Source organism: Scleropages formosus, chromosome 4, assembly GCF_900964775.1.
Source record: "Scleropages formosus chromosome 4, fSclFor1.1, whole genome shotgun sequence".
In the NCBI taxonomy this organism is placed as follows: Eukaryota; Metazoa; Chordata; class Actinopteri; order Osteoglossiformes; family Osteoglossidae; genus Scleropages; species Scleropages formosus.
This window is the reverse complement of record NC_041809.1, coordinates 27,690,387-27,712,085: the sequence shown is the minus strand read 5'-3', so window position 1 is coordinate 27,712,085 and position 21,699 is coordinate 27,690,387. Positions and strand designations below refer to the sequence as shown.

General features: G+C 43.0%; 2 protein-coding genes and 5 non-coding genes across 7 annotated transcripts; 4 read left to right on the top strand and 3 right to left on the bottom strand.

Annotated features, from left to right (window-relative positions):
- Positions 1 to 405: 405 nt before the first annotated feature.
- Positions 406 to 11,272, bottom strand: vamp2 (vesicle-associated membrane protein 2). Its single transcript, XM_018752356.2, has 5 exons — positions 10,952 to 11,272; positions 5,944 to 6,049; positions 5,635 to 5,793; positions 4,812 to 4,863; positions 406 to 4,609 (listed from the first exon to the last, which is right to left on the bottom strand). Coding segments are annotated over exons 1-5 (336 nt in total). The 5' UTR covers positions 10,954 to 11,272; the 3' UTR covers positions 406 to 4,592.
- A 524-nt stretch (positions 11,273 to 11,796) lies between these two features.
- Positions 11,797 to 11,878, bottom strand: trnal-aag (transfer RNA leucine (anticodon AAG)). Its single transcript has one exon. It is a non-coding gene; the product is annotated as a tRNA-Leu (tRNA).
- Positions 11,879 to 14,295: 2,417 nt separating this feature from the next.
- LOC114910453 (U8 small nucleolar RNA) lies at positions 14,296 to 14,429 on the top strand. The gene has a single exon (XR_003797645.1). It is a non-coding gene; the product is annotated as a U8 small nucleolar RNA (small nucleolar RNA).
- A 201-nt stretch (positions 14,430 to 14,630) lies between these two features.
- trnas-gcu (transfer RNA serine (anticodon GCU)) lies at positions 14,631 to 14,712 on the top strand. Its single transcript has one exon. It is a non-coding gene; the product is annotated as a tRNA-Ser (tRNA).
- Positions 14,713 to 14,970: 258 nt separating this feature from the next.
- On the top strand, positions 14,971 to 15,044 carry trnat-agu (transfer RNA threonine (anticodon AGU)). The gene has a single exon. It is a non-coding gene; the product is annotated as a tRNA-Thr (tRNA).
- A 1,027-nt stretch (positions 15,045 to 16,071) lies between these two features.
- On the bottom strand, positions 16,072 to 16,153 carry trnal-uag (transfer RNA leucine (anticodon UAG)). The gene has a single exon. It is a non-coding gene; the product is annotated as a tRNA-Leu (tRNA).
- A 346-nt stretch (positions 16,154 to 16,499) lies between these two features.
- cops6 (COP9 signalosome subunit 6) lies at positions 16,500 to 21,157 on the top strand. Its single transcript, XM_018751784.2, has 10 exons — positions 16,500 to 16,565; positions 17,395 to 17,520; positions 17,669 to 17,800; positions 17,944 to 18,032; positions 18,345 to 18,407; positions 18,818 to 18,865; positions 19,033 to 19,147; positions 19,343 to 19,435; positions 19,773 to 19,873; positions 20,629 to 21,157. Exons 1-10 carry the CDS (start codon positions 16,520 to 16,522, stop codon positions 20,767 to 20,769), a joined length of 954 nt encoding a protein of 317 aa, XP_018607300.1. The 5' UTR covers positions 16,500 to 16,519; the 3' UTR covers positions 20,770 to 21,157.
- Positions 21,158 to 21,699: the final 542 nt, after the last annotated feature.

The following is a 21,699-nucleotide window of genomic DNA, read 5'->3' as shown; positions in this document are numbered from 1 at the left end:
CAAAGGAATCGCAAAAGAAATTAAAATAAGCAATAAATAAAAATAAAATGCAGACTACATTACTGCAGATCCACTTGCCTAGTCCCTCCTAAAAGGCAAGAGACTGAGAGTAAGGTGTCTACTTTATTTTCTCTCTATACCCAGGCCTTTTCAAAAAAAAAAAAAAAAAAATTACAGTTAAATGAATAATCACCATGGAAATACACTTTTCAGTACGGCAATCTGGCTCCCTATTTAAACCTTTGGAACTTCCAGAACATTGCTCTGAAGGCCAAGAAATTAACAAAAAATTCAAGAAACTCCAAGCTGCAGTATCACGACACATCATGAGTTTCATTTGCCCTTGTACATTTAGAACAAAATGATCCAATAACCACATTCTAGCCTGTTGTTGTATCCCCCCCCCCCCCCCCCCCCCCATCCTTTTAAGAAATAGGAACAGTGCGGGGAGATAAAGTGAACTGGCATTTCATTTTCTCAGTCACATACACTTGACATTGGTGTACAGCCCAACACTTTTCATATAGGTACAACTATTTTCACTCTCTGTAAGAGCAAAGACACACAGAGCCAGGCAGCTTTACCCAAAAAGGTAAACATATCTAGAACTCTGAAGCACATTAACAGGTGAAAATAAATGCAATTTGCTTGTGTGGGGTGGAGGAGGGCAGATATAGTGGCCTCCACTCTGTCACGGTTCAGTGTCTTCATAGGTTCCCTCCTGTACCGAAGACAAAGGACTGTTTTCACAGGGTGGAGGTTAAACCTGACTGCCTCGTCCAGCCACACACCCACACGTCGACCCCCCTACCTCCCTCCCAACACAACAAAAAAAAGTCACAAGTACATGAAAGGAGAAAGCAAAGTGCTTCCACGATGAAAAAAAATAAATAAAATAATAAATAGACATGCAGCAACGGTTACTTATCGGGTTTGTCAAGCGCTACTGCGACAAGGGAAGCTCCTCGGAAGCGAGCCCACAGGTCCGTAAGCTCCGTTCGGACGTGTGGTCTCGTCACTTGAACCCCCCTGATATGACAAGGACCCTGTTTGAAGCATCATTCCCTTGACCTTTTTTCAAATCCTTCTATTCTAATTGCGAAACAATGCTTGGAAATAATCCATTTTATTTGGGAATATTTCTGTTTCATAGTTTCAAATCTACTGAAAAATAGGAACCCCCGTCCCCCAAAGCACCCCACACAACATCACACATTTTTTGGTTTTTTTAAAACAGCTATACACTTGAAGCTGAATTAAATTTTTTATTATTGTTTTTATCAATCCGATGTAAGCATCACAAAGACACACACACACAGTTCCAAGGAAGAGTTGTGCTATTACAAGTAATCAGAAGCATGTCTTCAGTATCTTGCCATGCATTTAGAGGTGGACTCTGTTGATACTATGGTGATCGCTGCGGATCTTTTCTGAATTTCGGCTGTTCGAGTGAATCTATCAGATTACACCAGCCATCTCTGACAGGGGACGGTGACCTCTATAGCCATTCAACGGCAGATTAAACATCTCAAAAGTTTCAATATGATTTGAGAATTTTCCGCTTCTCTGTTGAATAATTTATGGATTCTGAACAAAAAAAATCCACAGCTTTGATTTTCAGTTTTTTATGTTTGGCCTGGGAGGGTCTTCTAAACATTATTAAAAAATATAGCCAGAAGAGCTCGAGGAAAAATCACAAAGAAACGGTGAAGGCCCACAGACGGAGTACAGCCCCCATCGCTGTGAATTAGGCAAAAGTAAAGCGTGGTTCTTTCGACTCATCTTGGACAGCAACTGGCAGCATAAGGAAAATCAGTGGATCTTTGGTCATTTCAGGATAAAGTAAATTTGAGGGTAGTGGGCAGGGACAGTATGGTCAAAACAGTAAATTGATTTCCTAAGGCATTTCCTAGACATCGAGGCGGGCACTGAGAGTAATGACACTAATAAACAAACAGGTGGGTGTGGCAGTAAAGTATACATATGGTCCCTTAGTCACATTGCCTCTCTAGCAGGAATATTTCAGCCAACCAGTTTGGCAACAAATCCCCTGCTACTTTCAAAAGGAAGCTGGTGATGTTGGGGCTCCGCCTCTGACTCTCTGATCGTTGTCATGGAAACGGTTTGCCCCGCCCTCCTCACTTTAAGCTAGCTAATCTGTTTGGGATAAACTGGAGATATGCCACTTGGAGGTTAAGCCTCACCAACTCTCACAAATGCACACGTACACTTGTAGGGGTTGGGGGTGGGGTAGCCGAGAGAGATTAAAAGAGCTCCGAAGAGCCCAAGGAGGCTCAGAGCACACTCTCAGACACAGCGAGCTGCAGCCACAGGCAGCACACTATGAACAGGTGAAGAAGGGCATTGTGGGACCAAGCGTCAGTGGGCGTGCCTGGAAACCCATACAGGGGAAAGAGAACCACGTGTGTTTTGTCTATGCGATGGTGAACACCTACTGTATGAGCCACACATTACTAAGATGGGCTTAAAGAACGGTGCTTACCCTTGTGCAACACACATTGGAAATCTGATCCTGAATGATGGGCTACAGGCTGAGGGTGCTGGGGGTGGTCACAGAGAAGGAGTTACTAAGAGCAATAATGAAAAGCACCTCTCTCCAGCTGCTTGGCAGTGTAAACTATAGAGCAAGACACACACACGGCCACACACGTAACGGACGGTTGAGCTCAGTACTCACTATCAATGGCAGTAAATTAAGTTGTCACTGAGCTAGCTTCCCCCGATTCTCACAGACAAAAATATAAATATAGTCTATTTCTACACATCAAAAAAGAAAAAAGGCAGCAACTGGAGAGAATAACAGAAAAACAGAAGGAAAAAATAGAGAATCGGCAACACAAGCGTAATGCTTGTTATGTCACGTAAGGGTGCAAAGGAATTTTGGGATTAAAAAAAACAGACATTCCAGTATCGAGTGTGATCTTTGATTGCGAAGGTTAGATGTCAACAAATACTGACCTTCATGCCTCCTGGGCCAGGGAGCTTTGGGAGCACAGCACGGCGTACATCTCTTAGGAAATCGCCATTAAATTTGGAGCTGTTTGGGTTATTAAATCATCCCTTTTCATATGATGATGTGTTCGACTAGTTGCTTAAACGTCCCATATTTCGAAAGAAGCAATGAATGCAGTCCTGAGGGATTGTGATGAAGACCCCCCAAACATATCAGACTTCATCCGCAACAATATGAGCTTTTTCAACCATAGCGTTGGTCATATCTGTGCATCCATAACCAATAATTTCAGGTGTTGTTGCTTCTCCTGCCCCGCTTGTGGCTTCCATCAAAGATGAGCATCATGCGCAAATATCCTCATTTAAAAACCCTTGAGCCCACCAGCCCCTCAAAAACGAAAACACAAAGCTGTGGATAGGAATGTTTTGGTCCCCAATGGACTTGGAAATTTTTCAGCTGGGCCAGTTTTTATTCATTTTCTTCCTAAATACAAGAAGACCACAGCTGTATTCGTTATGCAGCCGCCAAGGTTAAAACGTTTCACCCCCCCCGACCTCAGTGAATTTTTCTTGCATTTGTAAATAACATATAATGTTCCCACCTCATTGAAAGACTGTAGCTACATTACCACATCAATATTTTCAGCATTACTGGGGTTCTGAACACTTATTCAGCTGGAGAAATTTTTCAGAAAAAAAATCTGTTCATCTTTCTTCAAAGGGGACTGTATTTTAGCTATTAAAATAATAAAATATCCTTTTTTTCCCATTTTAAACATACTTACGCAGATATACATTACATGGACAGCATAACACATACACTGCTGTCCGGGAATGTTAAAGAGATAAGACACTAAAGAAATAAGAAAATAAAAAACATCTACATATATTGGTCCATTTCTACTGTGGCAGTTTACAGAAGAGAGCGAGATAGAAAAGGAGCAGAGCGTCTCCCACGGCTTGACACAGTAAGACTGACAGCAATACACACCGCTATATCCGAGAGAGGAGAGTACCGCTCAGGAACCAGGAGTCAGGAGTCAGGAGTCAGGAGCAGGGCAGTGCCTCGCTCAGCTACATCCTCCATACAAGGGAAAGAGAGAACACCAAAACTCCCCCAGAGAGCAGCTGGGAGACCTTCTAATTAACAGGCAGTAGTTAACCTCTGAAGCGAAAAATAAATTAATATAAAATTAAAAAAATACAAATGCACACGCACAAACAACCTACAAAAACATCTCAGATAAAACTCTACAAAGATGTATATATATATGAATCTGATAAATATATATGAATATATTTATCATATGTGGTATATAACAATAGTCTCCTGGCTGTGTCTACATTGTAGTTTGGAAGTAAGAACAATGGGAGAGTGTTACCAATAATTACGGGAGTTATTCACAATGAAGCGCTGGCAGGAACTCACAAGACAAAGGGGTCCGAAGCCGATGGGGTGGTGTGGAGGGTGGGGGGTTCAGGAAGCAGAATTAGGCTCTAGCAGGGGCATTTAATTTGTGAGTCTGGAGGAGGTCTTTTTTTTTCTTGTCTTTTTCTGTGGAGTTGTTGTTGCTGGGAGTTGGGCGGTTGTGAGTGCAAGGAGCTGTCGAACGGCCATTTTAGGTGCTGAAGTACACTGCAAAAGGAAAAGAGGGCGAGAGGACAAAGAGAGAGTGAAAGGGAGACCCAGAGGAAGGGAATCGCACCTGAACCCCATGCGAGATCACAGCGACAGGGAGCAAAAATCACTGCGATGTCTCTCATCGTACGAGACAACATAACTGCAAATAAATGACTCGCATCCAACAGCTGTAGTAAAAAAATCACCGCTCTCTTACCAATGATAACAATGAGGACGATCACGCATATCACCCCCAGGATGATCATCATCTGTGAGAGAGAGAGAGAGAGAGAGAGAGAGAGATGGGGGGAGATGATCACAGTGAGGGAAGGGAAAGGGGGAAAAGAGATAAATAAGTTTCCCAGTGTCTTCACAAAACAGCACAGACTTTTCCCTCTTCACCTTTCCTAAGTTAGGGTCCTAAAGGACAGCAAATTAACTCATTCATATCTATTGACTTCATTCCATTACCTGTCATTCTTTGTTCTTGTCCATCCCATTGAAATAAACAGACAGTTTTGTAGTTTTTCAATCTAGAACAAAGTCCATTTTTAAAAACCAAGTCGCTAGACAAAGAGCAGAAGGGATATGTGTTGCTAACACACACTGACTGAAACTGCTTGTCCCAAGTGAGGTTGCGGCAAACTGGAGCCTAACCCGGCAACACAGGGCACAAGGCTGGAGGAGGAGGGGACACACCCAGGACAGGACACCAGTCCATCACAAGGCACCCCAAGCAGGACTTGAACCCCAGACCCGCTAGAGAGCAGGACCCGGTCACACCCGCTGCACCACCACACCCCTCTTTGTGTTGCTAGCAACAATACTAAAAACCTCCACGTTAGTGATCTGCGAGCACAAAAATGCTCTTAGCTATTTGCTGTGTTGCTAGAACAAAGATGCAGCTGTAACACCAAATAAGCTGCTCTGGGTCTGATTCTCCCTTGTCTTTGTCTGGGACCAGGGCTGCAACCCCAAACCCCTGTGAATCACTACAGCCCTTTGCGCACACACACAGACACACAGACACACACACGTACCTTGGCGTTCTTCCACCAGTACTTGTTCTTAAGCTTGGCAGCGCTGGTCTCAAACTGGGAAGCCCCAGCCTGCAGGGCATCAGCGCGGTCATCCAGCTCTGAAAGCTTCTGGTCCCTCTCCAGAACCTTGTCCACATTCACACGCATGATGTCTACCACCTGTAGAGGAGGAAGGAGCCTGTCATGAGACACGCTGCATCACACAGCATCTCACCTTCAGTTATCAGTTTGTGCACAGGCTTACGTGTGGTGTGTGTGGCGGCGCCTGTTGTAACACTGCTATGATTAGCCTCTGCCAGCATCACTCACCTCATCCACCTGCGCCTGTGTCTGCTGCAGGCGGCGGTTACTGGTGAGGTTGGGAGGGGGCTGGTTTTCTCCAGGGGCAGGAGCAGCGGCAGGGGCCGGGGCAGACCTGTCGGTCAAATACATGGCGACATTTCAATCAACTTACATTCGGTCAACGCTGTCAACAAAGTCCACAAGACACATGAACAATGTTAACATCCTAGGCAGCTGTCAATCACCCACTCCACAAAGAACAGAAGTTCGAGCTCATCCGCTTGCGATGAAAACCCTAAACTGCCATCTCAACGGCTAATGGAGAACATAAGCTCAAGCCTGGACCACACAAGGAGATGGTAAAATGGAATCACAATGAAGAGTAATGTGGGGTAAGTGCCATGACCAGGTTCTTAATCTCATGGCTAAATTCAAAGAGAAAGACACCACTTTTTTGCCAGTGTACAGATCTAAGGTGGATCTCTCAGACTCGGAGTAACTGCTGGAAAATTCCGTCAGGGAGTTAAAAATTAGGCAATATTTTTGCTTAAACGCCATCCTTAAGAAAATGAAGGTCAGCTGTTGATTCTATTGCTGCCTTCTACAGATCTTACTGAAAGTGGCAGTAACAAAGGTAGGTACTGTGAGTTTCAGGCTGCAGGAACCCATGGACAGTCACATGTTACACACCTCTGCGTATCAGCCTGTCTTACACTGGTTGGGTCCAGTTTTGTCAACTCATTTCTTAAGGAGAACATTTCATTGGCGATGGTTTTCCTGGTTTTAGCATCTTCTCTTGTGTCCTGTCACAACCTTTCCCATAGTACCTGACTCACTCGCTTGCTACTGACAAATGCTTGTCCAATGAAGGGTCATGGGGGTCCGGAGCCTATCCCAGAGACAATGGGTGAGAGGGAGGGTTACACCCTCGAGAGGACACCAGTCCATCATAGGGTAACCACACACATACACAACTGGAAATTCACCAGTTTGAGTCACCAATTCAGCAGAAGCACGTGTCCTGAGCACCCAAAGGAAACCATGCCAACAAAAGGAGGACAAACTCCATACAGAGGGAAACAAATGTAGTGTTGTCTCACTGTCTAATATTTCACCTATGTCTGAACACACAGTCCAAGGGCTCTGAGACAGCAGTGCTACCCGCTGTGCCACCTACAGCATCTCATTGTATTTTTTTCAGAAAGACAACTTTGCCTCTCAGCTGCTGCTCTTGCCTTGTAGCACTTTCTTTTGTTACACGATTTTCTGTTGTCTAATCCTAGGCTGATCTTGCGTTAGATACAGCACAACATTTCACCCTCGCCTGTCATCAGCCGACTGTTATCTCGTAACCTCGCTAACGCTTCTGGTTTGAACAAACCTGACACTTCAAGCTGCCTTCCGCACAGCCGTCGGCTACCAGGCTAAATACAAAAATGTCATAGCAGTGTTCAGTGACAGCTCTTTTACATTCATCAATCAACCAAGTCTCACCAGCCCTTGGGAATGGTTTAAAATATTCCCACTCACTGTGCGTCTTTCTTTCTATATGTCTGCTTACTGCGGTGGCACATTAAGAGAAAATTAATTACTGTGGTATCTTTTTTTTGCTGTTGACATGTTAAGGCAACAGGGCAACACTACAACCGGGCTCTGCCTGTTTGCCTCTGTGTTTGGTCCTCCGGCTGGCTGTGACCTCCTCTGGACAAGCAGCAATTTCACTGATCCCTGTTGTGTGGCAACATCAGCCTGCCAGCTGCTTGCACCAAAATCTGTGTCTCTCCTCTCTCTGTGTTGTGTTATTTGACCCACAGGGCATGACATGACTTTGAAGAGAAGCAGAGTGGGGCAAAAACTTCCTTACAACTAATCCTAAGATCCTGTATCTCAAAGAGGGAAGGAACTCTATCTACTTGTGGACAAAGGCGGCTTTATTAGTAGATGGTCCCAGTCCCAGTACCCATGGGAGACAGTTAGATACAGCATCAGGCTGGTGCTTGTGGCAGCGCGGGGGGGGGCATCATCCAATCCCACCTCCCTAACTCTCTCATGGGCCATAAATTCTTGACAACAGATTAGACTTGAAAATTACAAAACTATAGGACAGGGGACTGATAATCTTCACAGCAACGCGATCCCTATGCAGGAATCTGAATATTGAAACATAAAGGCAGACAAAGGCAAAATCCATAAACACCCACCAATATCAATACTCCTATTAAAGACAATTTCATAGTTCACATGAATCAGCCGTAGAGAAATTCTAAATGTTGCCAACTTGGATTCATGTTTATTCGCGCAGGCGAAGACTTTGCTGTAATGACCAACTCTCACCACCAGGGGCCAACAGAACCCCGCAAAAGGTCACCTCTGCTAAATTCCACAATAATCCTTTTGTAGTAGTACAAACCTTTAATATGTTCACATTCATTTCGTAGCCTGCTCTGTTTTACGTGCGTCATGAATGTATACATCTCTGCAAAGCAACAAGACCAATATTTTTTTCTTTGTGGTAACATGGATGATGGTGCTGAATAACTGCCCATCACCGGCCTCGGCTTCATCGCAGATGGAGATGACGTTCAAGGGTTCCCTTCCTGTCTCATTTACAGAAGCTCTATTTTTAGACAGCAAATCCTACCATTTTCCATCTAACCTTCAACAGAGGAACCGGCCATTAATTGCCATGTGAAAAGTAACCGCGTAAAAGAAAAGCAAAGAAAGCGAACATAACGGCTTGTCGACACGTGTTAATATTCATTTGAATGTAACAATCCGTCATCTCCGTGCTTCCCGTTCAACATACATGTTAACAGAGCTATACTGTATCTTAGGTCTGCGCAAACAAACACAGGAAGAGAACGATGAACGGAGAAGAACGTTTTTCACGCACGCGCGCTACCGTGATTGTCGCGCATCACCAAACACGACCGTCTCCCCCACCGACGGCTGACAATCTATGGCACATATGTTCTTAGCCCGTGGTGGATCAGGATCTATATATATATATATATATATATATAGTGAGCGATGGAGGCCTGTGTTCAGGCACACACCTGCTTTATTTAGTCCTTCGTCACTGGGCTGCCCACTACATTTTTTTTTGTATATAATTCGTTTTTTTACTAGGGCTGGATTGTCCAATTAATTTTTTTTATCATTAATTTGATTAGGTATAACGTGTCTATGTATTTTATATTGTTGGTAGATTTCCCCAAGCGAGGGTTAGTGCTGAAGAGAGTGCAAGGAGGAACAGCAAGCGCAAGGAACCAGGTAAAACCATTAAAACCTGGGAAAAATTATGCAGGATGCTGGCCTTTGCCAGTAACATTTTGCCTAGACTTATACGGGCCGATATTATGTGTTAAAAATAATAAGGGAGAAACTTCCATCTAGTCTACGTGCTTGACTGCGCAGAGACAGGAGAGAAGGAGAAAGGTGAGTGGAGGAGGGAGGGCAGGGCGAGGCGATGTGAGGCGATGTGAGGCCTACAGCTGCGTGTGGATTCGACCAGAATGGCGACATTGATGGAGCCGCAGGTCAGCAGCCAGCGGGAAGGACGCGAACACATTCTGCCGCATGACACACTTACACACCTCCGCAGGACTCCATTTCTAGGCCAGCGCCGTGCTATTCTTCTAAAAATGCATTTCATTCCGCGGATGTGCCGCTAAATAATATTTTATCTGAGGCATTCTGGTGGCCTTGCCTCGTGTCATTTTTTGGACCCCCCACCCCGAATTTACAGATCCTTCCTTTTCTCGCATTTTCTCGCGTCTTGTGGCGCCTGGGCTGTGGCACATCGTTTCCCATCCATCTCGCGCCATTTACCACCGATTGTTCCGCCGCTGACGCGAAACACCGATTCACAAACGATAGGATAGCCGCTCATAGCGGGGATGTTTTCGCGAGGAAACTTGGGGAATATGCTGCTGTAACACGACTCGAGCCTGGCGCTTTCAAAGTATTCACGTTTTATTAATGGACCGTTTCAGGTAAAGAGAAACAGTGTTCGTGTGCGCGCTGCTGTGCGGAGAGAAGAGCCAGAGCGCCATCCCGGCCATCTTCTGTCGCCTGAAAACACCTGAAGGCGCGAGCAACGCTCGCGGAAGAGCGCAGCCTCGCGCACCGCAGCTCGTGCTCACGAGGAACGAACGCGCCTCATTTCACACCAAAAGCCCCCCCAAAAAATCTTCTTGCTCCTCAATTCTGATGCATCCACCGCCATACAGGCGAGCGACGCGCACCCCACCCTCGAGGCGTGTTTTTTTTTTTTTTTGGTTATCAATATCACGTAGCAAATTGAGCACACCGTCCATATTCGATTTAGCTAAATATTCTTAACCAACCCATCGCCACTTAGAACCACGGCAAATTTATATTACATATTTTAGTGTACACAACTAAGATAGCAACACAGAGCCACACGATTAATTGTAGTCTTACATAAATGCGCCCTTCTTGACACTGCAAACGTATGTTTCTGGTCCAAATTAGAATAAAAAATGATACATTCATTGGGCGCACGTTGATTTTCAAAAAGATAAATAAACAAGCCCTTCAAATCAAACCAGTCCATAAAATGAGGAAGAGTCTGTGTCTCAATTTCAACATTTATCTCTTTTCGAAATGGAAAAATATCTTTAGGCTATAGGCACATAAATAATTTCAATTAGCATAGAAATCGGTGACATAACATTAAAAAATAACGTTGGCAATTCATTAAAAGACGTGCTGTACCATGGAAACGCAAATTGTAATCTATTTATAGAAAACTGATGCACTTGCGTATTTACCCGTGTATTAAACATCTTCCCTTATGATTGAAAACTGATTTATTAAACAGCAAAATAACTTAGAAAAATAATTTTCAAAACCCGTAAGCTAAGCACTGGCAATTAATTATTAATTTGATTATTTTACTCAATATTTTGCCACAACCTGCTATCTTAGCAACAAACAATATACCGCAAAAGAATATAAACCGTCCTGAAAACATTGACGCATTTAGAAATTGACCCATATTTGTACTCACATCTCGTATTGTTGGTTTTTAGTGTGTGCAAATCCAATAAGAATGTATGTTTAAATGGATGAAGCGTGGACCGCTTTTTCCTCCAGTCTTCTCAGATGCGCTCGCCGGTCCTTTGGGTTTATAAATGGCAATGTCGTTTAAAATTAGAAAAGGCTGCTCTTCGCCTTATTTTCTGTGCTTTTTGGTCTTGCGACTCTGTGTAGATGCCTGGTTTGTACCGCGCCTCGCCTTATGGATATTTATTATAGCGGGACCGCTGCCGCTAGTCTCCGCCGTGTCACTATGTACATATAAAAAATAGACGCCCGGATTAAGGGAACAAAGATGGCTTGTTGACGTCATTCGTCATCCGGGAAGCTTCAGGCTGAGAAGGTGGCAATGAAAAGATGGGGATTTAACGAAGCTATGTGGGATACTAAAATGTGCTTACGCCATAGAAGTATACTAAATATTACGAATTCTGTGCATACTTTAGGAAAATCTCGATTTTCTTACACTGTTACAGTGTAATACGAGATGGACTAAGGCAGGTGCTTGGAACTCAGACAAAATGGCGGACGGGTGGGGGGAGGGCTGTAGTTTCTCAAATCCCTCGAAGCCTTTTTGTGGTTCTGAGTGACAGTTTAGTTGAACGCGCATTTTACGGATGAATATTTGCAAAGTCGTATTTGTTGCTAACGTTTATTTTTTAAACATCTTTATTGAGGTGAGAGGTCATAAACATGATGTAGACATAAATACATCTCAGGTGAGTTATATCGTTTGAAATATATAAAATTTTGTGGGGTAAACTGAATGTCAATGTCATGTTTTAAAAGTGAGTAAAGGACGTTTTGAAAAGTTTCTGGCAGCGGTGGGATTCGAACCCACGCCCCCGAAGAGACTGGAGCCTTAATCCAGCGCCTTAGACCGCTCGGCCACGCTACCGTTGCTTGGAGAGTGTTTTCATCCAGTATACAAAACTGTGTACATGCTTGAGAATTTTAAATATTGTTTTGTCTTGTTTTTGTCTGATTTTTTAATGAAATTCAGCATTTTTATTTAATACGTAGTACGGTTAAAGCAAATCCTTGTTCTCCGAATTATTACATTTACATTATGATTATACACCACGCCATGATTTCTGTCGGCCAGGGAATATCAAAAATATTCACGCTCTACTAGTATCACTCTCAGTGTGTGGAGGTCTAACGACAAATATTTATGTACTTAAAATGCATTCTGTTATCTACCGAAAGCATGTCCATATTTGTGCAGTTACGAAATCGCAGGAAGGGAACCCCGAGGGAAGCTTGGAAAAACAAAAAGCTATGCAAAGCGTGTATAATAATAGATACGAATCATTTCCCTTGAAATATAAAAGAAAACGACCTAACTACATTGTAACTGTCGCACCTCTTTCACGTGCAAAACAGAAGAATAGCGTTTTGTTAGTGAATCATTACATGATCTGGCTATAGGCTCTGGCTGCAATGAAGCAGTTTAGAAAAATGAAAAAATGTGTAAATGTCATGTTGAGTTAAAATTATTTATTGATTTTACACTTCACTAGTCAGGTTTTTGTACTGAGATTCAACGCTGTTCTTCACAGTCTTTTTTTTTTTTTTTACGTTTTTACCGCCCGGTGTTCAACCCTGTAGTCAAAGTAGGGCCTGAAAACCCAATCTGCAATAAAGCTTTTACTTTCTGCCTGAAACATATACAATGCAACATGCCTACCATGTTTTGGATTCTAGAAATTACACTGGCTGAACCTGCTTGTCCCGAGGGGGGTCGCGGCAAACCGGAGCCTAGCCCGGCAACGCAGGGCGCAAGGGACACACCCAGGACGGGATGGCAGTCCATTGCAAGGCACCCCAAGCGGGACTCAAACCCCACACCCACCAAACCCACTGTGCCAGCACCCCCCCAATTAGTTGTTATATGTTCTTTAGAATAAGAACATGACATTTTCACCTTCTGGTCATTGCTCTAGTTTGAAAGATGGTGCCTGAGAGGCTGTGAGGGAAAATTTACCATCAGTGATTTACTGGGTGTGTCCCCTCCCCCTCCGGCCTTACGCCCTGTGTTGCCGGGTAGGCTCCGGTTCCCTATGACCCCGTATGGGACACACGGTTTACCTGTCCTCATACTGATGTCTGTTGAATTGAATCGAATTGAAGACTTTATTGTCATTGTACTGCCGTGCAATACAACGAAATTAAAATGGTATTCCATGAGTTCTTTGTAATGGACTGTGTAATGGAACTTAATGACCATAGTAAAAATGACAGGATTTCCAAGTAGTCCTCAAGAAATTCGGAAATTATCTACATGGGACTCAAAAACATGACACTTCGGGATGCTCAGGATTGTTTTCTTTGGAGATTTTGAGTAGTTTCGATTGTTACATTCTGGGCAGGTGTCTCATAATATCTGTTGCTAAAAATGCTTTGCTCTGTTCCGTCTGTTGTTTTCACATTCATCTTAAAAACTCAGGTTGACGAAAACTCTGTCCAGATATTATCAGGAACACAATTCTTTCAGGTTCAATTGGTAGTGAAAGTTTATCCCCTGGGGTATCTAAAATATGCTTAATAACGAAAAGTAAACAATACCTTGAATACTGAATATAAAGTCTTTAATATAAATAATGTTATTATTAAAATGACTGATGTATGATTTTATCACTAAAACAATCATAGTTTCAAGTACATGTTTTTATTTATAAAACTATTTGACTCAAACTGGCCCAACCTGGAACAACTAAGGAGTTTAACGTACTTCTTCGTAAGGGATAGTGACCGCCCGTATTCCTTAAACAGGAGCTGAAACTCATATTAATGCAAGATGTCTATCTTATTGAAAAATAACAGTGTCTCATATACCGCATGATCATTTTAGTAGGAGCGTTTAAACTAGTGAACGAAATCGTTGCTATAGCAACCACGTAGCTGACGCGTTTGGATCTCTTCCCGCGAGATTAGATAATCTCCGGAAAAGAAATTCTTGTAATATTTTATTTTAGAAAAATTCTTTCCGTCGTGGGAAAGTAAAACAAGATTTTTTTGTCCTTGTTTAACCTCAACCGCAAAGTATTGATATTAAATTGTACCAATAGAAGCTTGGTACAGCCCATAATATGCAAATTAAGTAAGCGCAAAGGCTTTCGGATCCAGTAAAACAGCGCTATAAAATGTACTTGGTAATTGATGCTGTTGTTAAAATGTAGCTTCCTTGTTTGAAAACGGTACGTATGTATATTCAAGAGCTTTGGTGACATATACAGTCGCTAACCAGACGTAACCGTGGTTATGATAGAATGTCACTCGGAATATATAAGTATCCAAAAGTTTTTCATAGTATCGTCAGTGAGGTATATCCTTACCTGTTACTTCAGTAATGAAGTACCAGAAAATGATGAATGGAGCGAAATGAGCTGGTGATTAACCGCTCCTAGTTTAATGGGATTGCAACACCTATTAAACTCCATTCTGATTATCACTGACGATTCTTTTCTTACTGGTTTAAGTAAGAGTTTCTTTTTTCTGAATTATTCTGGTTGTTTCATATATGCTTAAAGTATTATGTACGTTTATTTTGATGTTAAGGTGCAAAAATCTTGTTTTGCACTGCTTTTTAAAAGATACGGAAAGTCTTGTAATGCGTTAAAAATATTTTGCTGTTGTGGCGTATGCATGACGAGGTGGCCGAGTGGTTAAGGCGATGGACTGCTAATCCATTGTGCTCTGCACGCGTGGGTTCGAATCCCATCCTCGTCGGCAAGCTTTACTTATACTAAATGGAAACATCTTTTTAAAGAACCGTAGAACAATATTTATACACATCTTATAAATACACACTCTCTTAAAGTGAAGTAAATTTAACGCAAAAAAGATTTTCTGCACAACTTTACTTGCAATATGAATAAATTTCTATGTGGAATGCAAGCATTTTGAGTATTCCACATATTCATTGTGCGTTTTCATATTTTGGTGTGATTTAACTGCAAAAATCCAATTGATGGCGGTGGAAGCGTCGGCGCCGTGGCTTAGTTGGTTAAAGCGCCTGTCTAGTAAACAGGAGATCCTGGGTTCGAATCCCAGCGGTGCCTTTTCATAAAAACGTGCTTAAATCACTGACTGATAAATCCAGCTGTCTTCATTTAACTCCACCCAGAAAAAGTCAAAAAAGGGAGGAAAATCATTCTAAAACTAAATGAATAGGTACATTTAATCAATGACATTTGAGTTATGTAACTATTGCATGACTGACACTTCGGAGAAATTTAATAGGAGAAAGCCGTTCTTAGCGGGTAACTGAATAATAATTGAGGCTAAGGGCTTCGCTCAGGGGCTACTATAGCAGGAGCGAGGACGACAGCTCGGTTTGCAGTTCCATAGATGGGACACCTCCGTCATGATCGCCTTCGAGCTCCCTATCAGACTCAGCCCTAGATAGATAGATAGATACAACTTTATTGTTATTGCAGCATAGTACAGGCACACAGCAACGAAATGCAGTTTAGAATCTACCAGAAGTGCAAATAGTAGAACTGTGAAAATGAACAAGTGCAGTTAAAATACACACACACACACACACACATTTCAGAACCGCTTGTCCCATACGGGGTCGATAAGAAATATATATGTACAACACGTAAATAAATAGAATATTGCAGAATATGTACAACAGTAGCAAGGATAATGCACCGTGAATGTACAGATAATATACATATTATATATCAGATCTATATTATACATATAGAAATAAAAATATATAAATATATACATTTATCCATACACAAAGATAACTAGGACATTCTATAATTTATCAATTATTTACAATTATAATTATTATTAACAGCTAGTAAAGCTAAGAGTTAGGCCCTGCGGCGGGTTTCCCCCCTCTGGAAACGCACTTTTTGCCGTACGCCGCTCGGGAGAAAAGTGTGTGGTAAATCAATAAACGGAAACGGAAATAGTGTGAGATTCCAGCTAAAAATATGCGCTGTGAAAGGTGAATGAAAGTTAAATGCAGAAGTAGCAGAAATTCACTACAGGAAAGTGTTATAACAACAGTTTCAGAGGCTCGTTCTGTACGTGTTAATAAGGCGTTCAAGATTTTCAAAATATTAACTGTGGCAGCGGTGGGATTCGAACCCACGCCTCCAGAGAGACTGGAGCCTAAATCCAGCGCCTTAGACCGCTCGGCCACGCTACCGTTAGGACACTGCGGTTAGGGTACATTGGTTAAACCAATTTAGCGGCGAATTAACTAGCTTTCACACGACAGATTTTAGTCTTATTGTATTTGTTTTTTCATTTTATATTTGTATTACTAAGGTATGAATAAAATGAACACAAGGGGTTTAATGGATTTCTATTGACAAGACCAAAGTAATCTTCAGTAGAGAGAATTAGTTACATAACTGATGTAGACAAATTAAGATTTTAAAAATATATGTACAGAAAGAGATCTGGCCTGGCTCGCACATACGACCTGCGCTTGAGGAGTTACTCGCGGCGCGTGCGCCTTCGATACAGACGGTGTCGCCCCACTGCGCCTGCGCAGAGTCTCGGTGACAAGATGGCGGCCAGCAACGGCGGAGGAATGGAGGTGGATGGCGATTCAGGTGAAATAATATTTGTTGTTATAATACCAACCGAGGACATCACCTTTGAATTCGGTTTCTCCAGTCCGCATTTCTGTAGGAGGCGGATAAGAGATACCTTGCTCCCGACTTTAAGATGATTGCTTAACGTATGACCCAGGCTGCCGTGCCGTGCCGCGCGCGGTGCACGCGAGCTAGCTAAGAGTTGCACTTTCGGCGCTAAACTTGCAGGGCATGTTGTCAGTATAGTCGTCACACGTACACACTGCCACTTCTTACAGGATACGAAGCAGGGCCGAGTAACAGTCACACAGTGTGATTTTCACTTGTGATGACGGAACCGGCAGCACAAGTTCGCAATTCTGAGTTCTTACACCGCCGGATGAGTCGAGTCATGATCATTTATTTCTCGAGTCGCAGTCGCAGCAGAGCAGGTGCGGTGGAATATTGAATTAGGAACAGTTGTCTCCCTAGTAGGCAAAAACAGCCTAGCTTAAAAAGATTTGTGAACCTTTGGGGTGCAGTTCGCTGTTCTATCCGTCGTCAGAACGCGTATGTCCTGCACACTGCGGCGGTCACTGTAGGACAGCGAGGCTCAGGTGTGTGTGAGCGGTTCTGCTCGCGTGCCGCTCGCTGCACGAGCCTCGAGGCGGGACACGTTTCCAGCGGCGCGGGTCCTCCGTAGTAGTACTGCTACTAGTGGTGCGAGCGGCTGCAGGAGAGTTTCTCATTGACTCGACTGGCTTCCCTGTGAGTGTTCTTCCAGACGAAAAAGCATCACTCACTGTGCTGTGTGTGTAGCCTGAGGCTGTGTGATGAGCCTTTCTCTTTCCCTTCTTGACTCTTGCAGGCAGCGCCGGGGTGATGGCCTCCGGGGTGACGGGCAGCGTGTCGGTGGCTCTTCATCCCCTAGTCATCCTCAACATCTCTGACCACTGGATCCGCATCCGCTCCCAGGAGGGCCGGCCCATGCAAGGTAGGAATGGCCTGAGGGAACCCCCCGGAGGTGCACTAGTAAAGATCGGAATCATCTGTGAGAGGGAGCGCACTTGTTTTTGGTGAGAGCGAAGGTGTGTTGTTAATGGAAGCGTGTTTAACCGTTGTGTTTTTACCCCCCCCCCCAGTGATTGGTGCACTCATAGGCAAGCAAGAAGGCAGGAATATTGAGGTGATGAACTCCTTTGAACTCCTCTCTCATAACGTTGATGACAGGGTACACATTGACAAGGAATACTACTACACCAAGGAAGAGCAGTGTGAGTTTTATTTAACATTCCATGTGTGTGTGTGTGTGTGTGTGTGTGTGTGTGTATGAGTAAGAGAGAGTATCTGTAACTCCATGTTGTATTCAGTCTGCCTTTCACAGTGACTCCCAGGCCCATACCCTTGTCTCTCTCAGTTAAACAGGTCTTTAAAGACATGGAGTTCCTGGGCTGGTACACAACGGGTGGCTCCCCTGACCAATCAGATATCTACATTCATAAGCAGGTAAGCACAAAATTCACTGCTGAGGTCTCTCATTAAGCCCTTGTTGTGTCTGCTGTTATTTGAGAGTTTGCACAGTTCAAATTAGACTGTGACTGTGGGCTCAGATAAGTAGTACAGCGAATGTTCAGGATTGTGTTGTGAGCACGGTTGCTTTTATTTAGCACCTGAAGGATTTTAGCTGTAGGTCATACTGTGGAATGTGTTCAGTATGTTTTTACATTGCAGTCAGACACTTAGCTTTCAGTCCTCTCTCCTTCTGCTTGCGAACAGCTAACTGCAGTAACTTCCCGTGTTCCTTCCCTATTCTCACAGGTGTGTGAGATCATTGAGAGCCCCCTCTTCCTCAAGTTGAACCCAATGACGAAGCACACAGATGTGAGTGCTTCATTTCCCGCTTTCTCTCTTGTTGTCTCTGACAAACGTTACTGGATGAGGAAGAGTTTGGTCAATCTGTATGTTTTGTCAAATAAGAATGTAAAAAAGGCCTGACAATAAATTTTAAAAAACTGTGGACTAAGTTGTTTTAAATAGTAGTAACTTGCAGTGTATACAAATCTCAAACACACTTTTATTGGCCAAGACCTGTTGATGTACTTAGAAGCTGTAAAATGAATCTGCTCATTTCCTCAAAATAGCTGCATTGCATGCTTTACATCACTGGACACCCCATGACAAATAGTGTGGGGTCTTGTGAAGGAAGGGATATCTTTAGACTGCTTCTTGTATTGTTTTACAAAACAAGCAGTCTCATGGCTCCCTGTACACTATCTCTGCTTTCTCTCAAGCTTCCAGTCAGCGTATACGAGTCCGTGATTGACATAATCAACGGAGAGGTAAAATGGCTCTTTTCTGAGGAGAAAAAAAAAAAAAAAAAAGACATTTTTATTTTTGTGTATATTGTGAAAGAAATGACAATGCTGCATTCAAGAAGATCTAATTTCTGGTATTGCATGTGTGCTGACTGTACCCCCACCTCTCCACCTCTCTCTTGCCACGCTAGGCAACAATGCTGTTTGCTGAGCTGACTTACACACTGGCCACAGAGGAGGCGGAGCGTATCGGGGTTGACCATGTGGCCCGCATGACGTCCACTGGCACTGGGGAGAACTCCACAGGTAAAGAGAATCTCTTTCTTCCATTGTTCTCAGTTTGCCCGTCCTCTGTGTTCCTGCTCCTAGTACAACACCCAATTTTGTGTGCGGTAATTGTATCCGTTTTTCATTGCGACTCCTGCATGACACCCAATCTTTTAGAAGCCAATTAAAACTGCTGTTGTAACTCTGGAACTGTTCCCTCCCAATGCCCCCTAGTGGCGGAGCACCTCATAGCCCAGCACAGTGCCATTAAAATGCTGCATAGCAGGGTGAAGGTCATACTGGAATACGTCAAGGCAGTGGAGGCAGGTGAGAGGGGGGTCAGTGTGGTTCGTTTTCTTCTTCAATCATTCTGCTTGTCCTAGTTGTACAAGTGGAGACAGCTGGTAGCATAGTGGTTAGAGCCGTTACCTTTGAGCCCAAAGGTCACAGGTTCGAATTCCACCTCTAGCTGTAGTACCCTTGAGCAAAGTACTTACCTTGAATTTCTCGAGTTAAAAAAAAAAAAAAAAAAAAACTACCCAGCTGTATAAATGGGTAAATAATTGTAAGTAGCTTAACACTGTAAGTTGCTTTGGAGAAAAGCGTCAGGTAAACGTCTTTTCCTTACTCCTCCACACACAACCCACTTGCTTGTCTTGATCAGGTGAGGTCCCCTTCAATCATGAGATCCTGCGAGAGGCAAATGCACTATGTCACAGGCTGCCTGTCCTTAGCACACTGAAGTTCAAGACGGACTTTTACGACGTGAGTCACTCATTGCTACTTGAGATAGGGTTCTGTGCAGTGTACTGGCCCACAGTTGTGTAAACTAAGTTATGAATTTTCAACTATACAAACATTTTTTTTCCGGTTTATTTTTAAATTTTATTTTCTCTGCTAAGCTATTTTGTAGAATTTCTGGGTGCTTTGGAGCCAAAAACTTGTGTTTACATGCTCAGCCATTGAATATCAGTAACATGCACTCACAGAAAAGGGTTGTGGTGCTGCTTTAATTCCATTCACTTCCACCGATTTTACAGCTTTTGTCTGGTGTTCCTGAAGTTGTTTATCAGTTATAAGTTGACAAAGGTTGCATATGTTCATGAAATAAATAGCTGCACAATTTGCATTGAATAAGAGTCTCTGAAGACACCACATTTTAAATTAGTGTCGCTTTAAGTTAACGAGAATATTAAATAAGCCTTACAAAGTATATTTTCAATTTTAATAACTGTTTCTAAGATTTTCTTTTTTTTTTCTTCTATAGTCTGACTTATGAAAATATAGAGGAACATCTGGGTCAATAAACTTTCATTTATTGTGACAATGCCAGTTGTGTTTATAAGCTGAGGAGCCAGTTAATACATTGCTAACCTAAATTCGAGTGGTCTTATTACTTAATCTCTAACACCATACAGACATGTGTAATATTTGACCCTGAGGTTCAGTATTGCTGTGTTTTTAGTAAGGACTGTTCTGGCTGTTGTGTCTCTCACTCACTTCTTCCACTCTCCTCACAGCAATGCAATGATGTGGGCCTCATGGCCTACCTTGGCACCATCACCAAGACCTGCAACAGCATGAACCAGTTCATTAACAAGTTCAACGTGCTGTACGATCGGCAGGGCATCGGCCGGAGGATGAGGGGCTTGTTCTTCTAAAAGGTTGAGTTTGGGTTGCAGTGGGCAGGCTGGCCGCAATGCATATACCTGTGTTATTTATTTTTGCATTCATACGCGTATGCAGGATTTCCTATGTTTTTCTTCACACACTTACACACTGATTTCCTGTATGCACTGATTACATGTTTGTTGCCTGCCTTCAAATGTTGTAATTTAGAAATAAATGTTTGTTCCTTTTTTGGACATGTTGGCATCTGACTTTTTCCTCAGTGTTATATTTAAATAACTTTTCAGCACTATGTTTACTGCGAATGTTAAAAAAAAAAAAAAAAAACAATTGAGGAAAAAACTCGGTTTTCTTTTTTCAGTTATTTTGCAAAGCATCCTCTTGTACACATGGCAATAAACACCCCAAGGTTCCCTAGAAGCAGCCTCTTCCTTATATGTGCCGATAACTAGTATGGTATTTATTTACAGTATTGTCCACTGGTGTGAAAGCAAAATGCAAGCCATACAAAAGCAGTAAAGTTAATGGCTTTGTGGACTAAGTACATGGTTGTCACATTCATGTGTTGGGTGTCGCAGCAAGGGATACCCTGCTGCAGCTGGAGCACCATCTAGTACCTGCCAGAGATGTCACAGGGACCTAAAAAGCTGATGGGTAATCAGGCAGGATTTCTCAAGTTCAAACAAGATTGTTTGCGAGGTTTTGTATGTTTCCAGCCGCCACTAGTTTTTTTTTTTTTTTTTTTTAAATAAATTGTCATAGGTATGTGTTCTTTTTACTCCGAGAATGATAGTCGAGCAGCTGTTGTCTGTGGATTTTGTCAGATGTTTGTGAGCGGGAGGGAGGGAGAGACAGACTTTGCCAGAGGCTGGGTGCCTCTTTGAAGTGAGTCTGTGCATGTGGAGTAGGATAAGCCTTTCCAGACCTGCAGAGAGTCAGGGTCAGAGTTGAAGATGCAAACA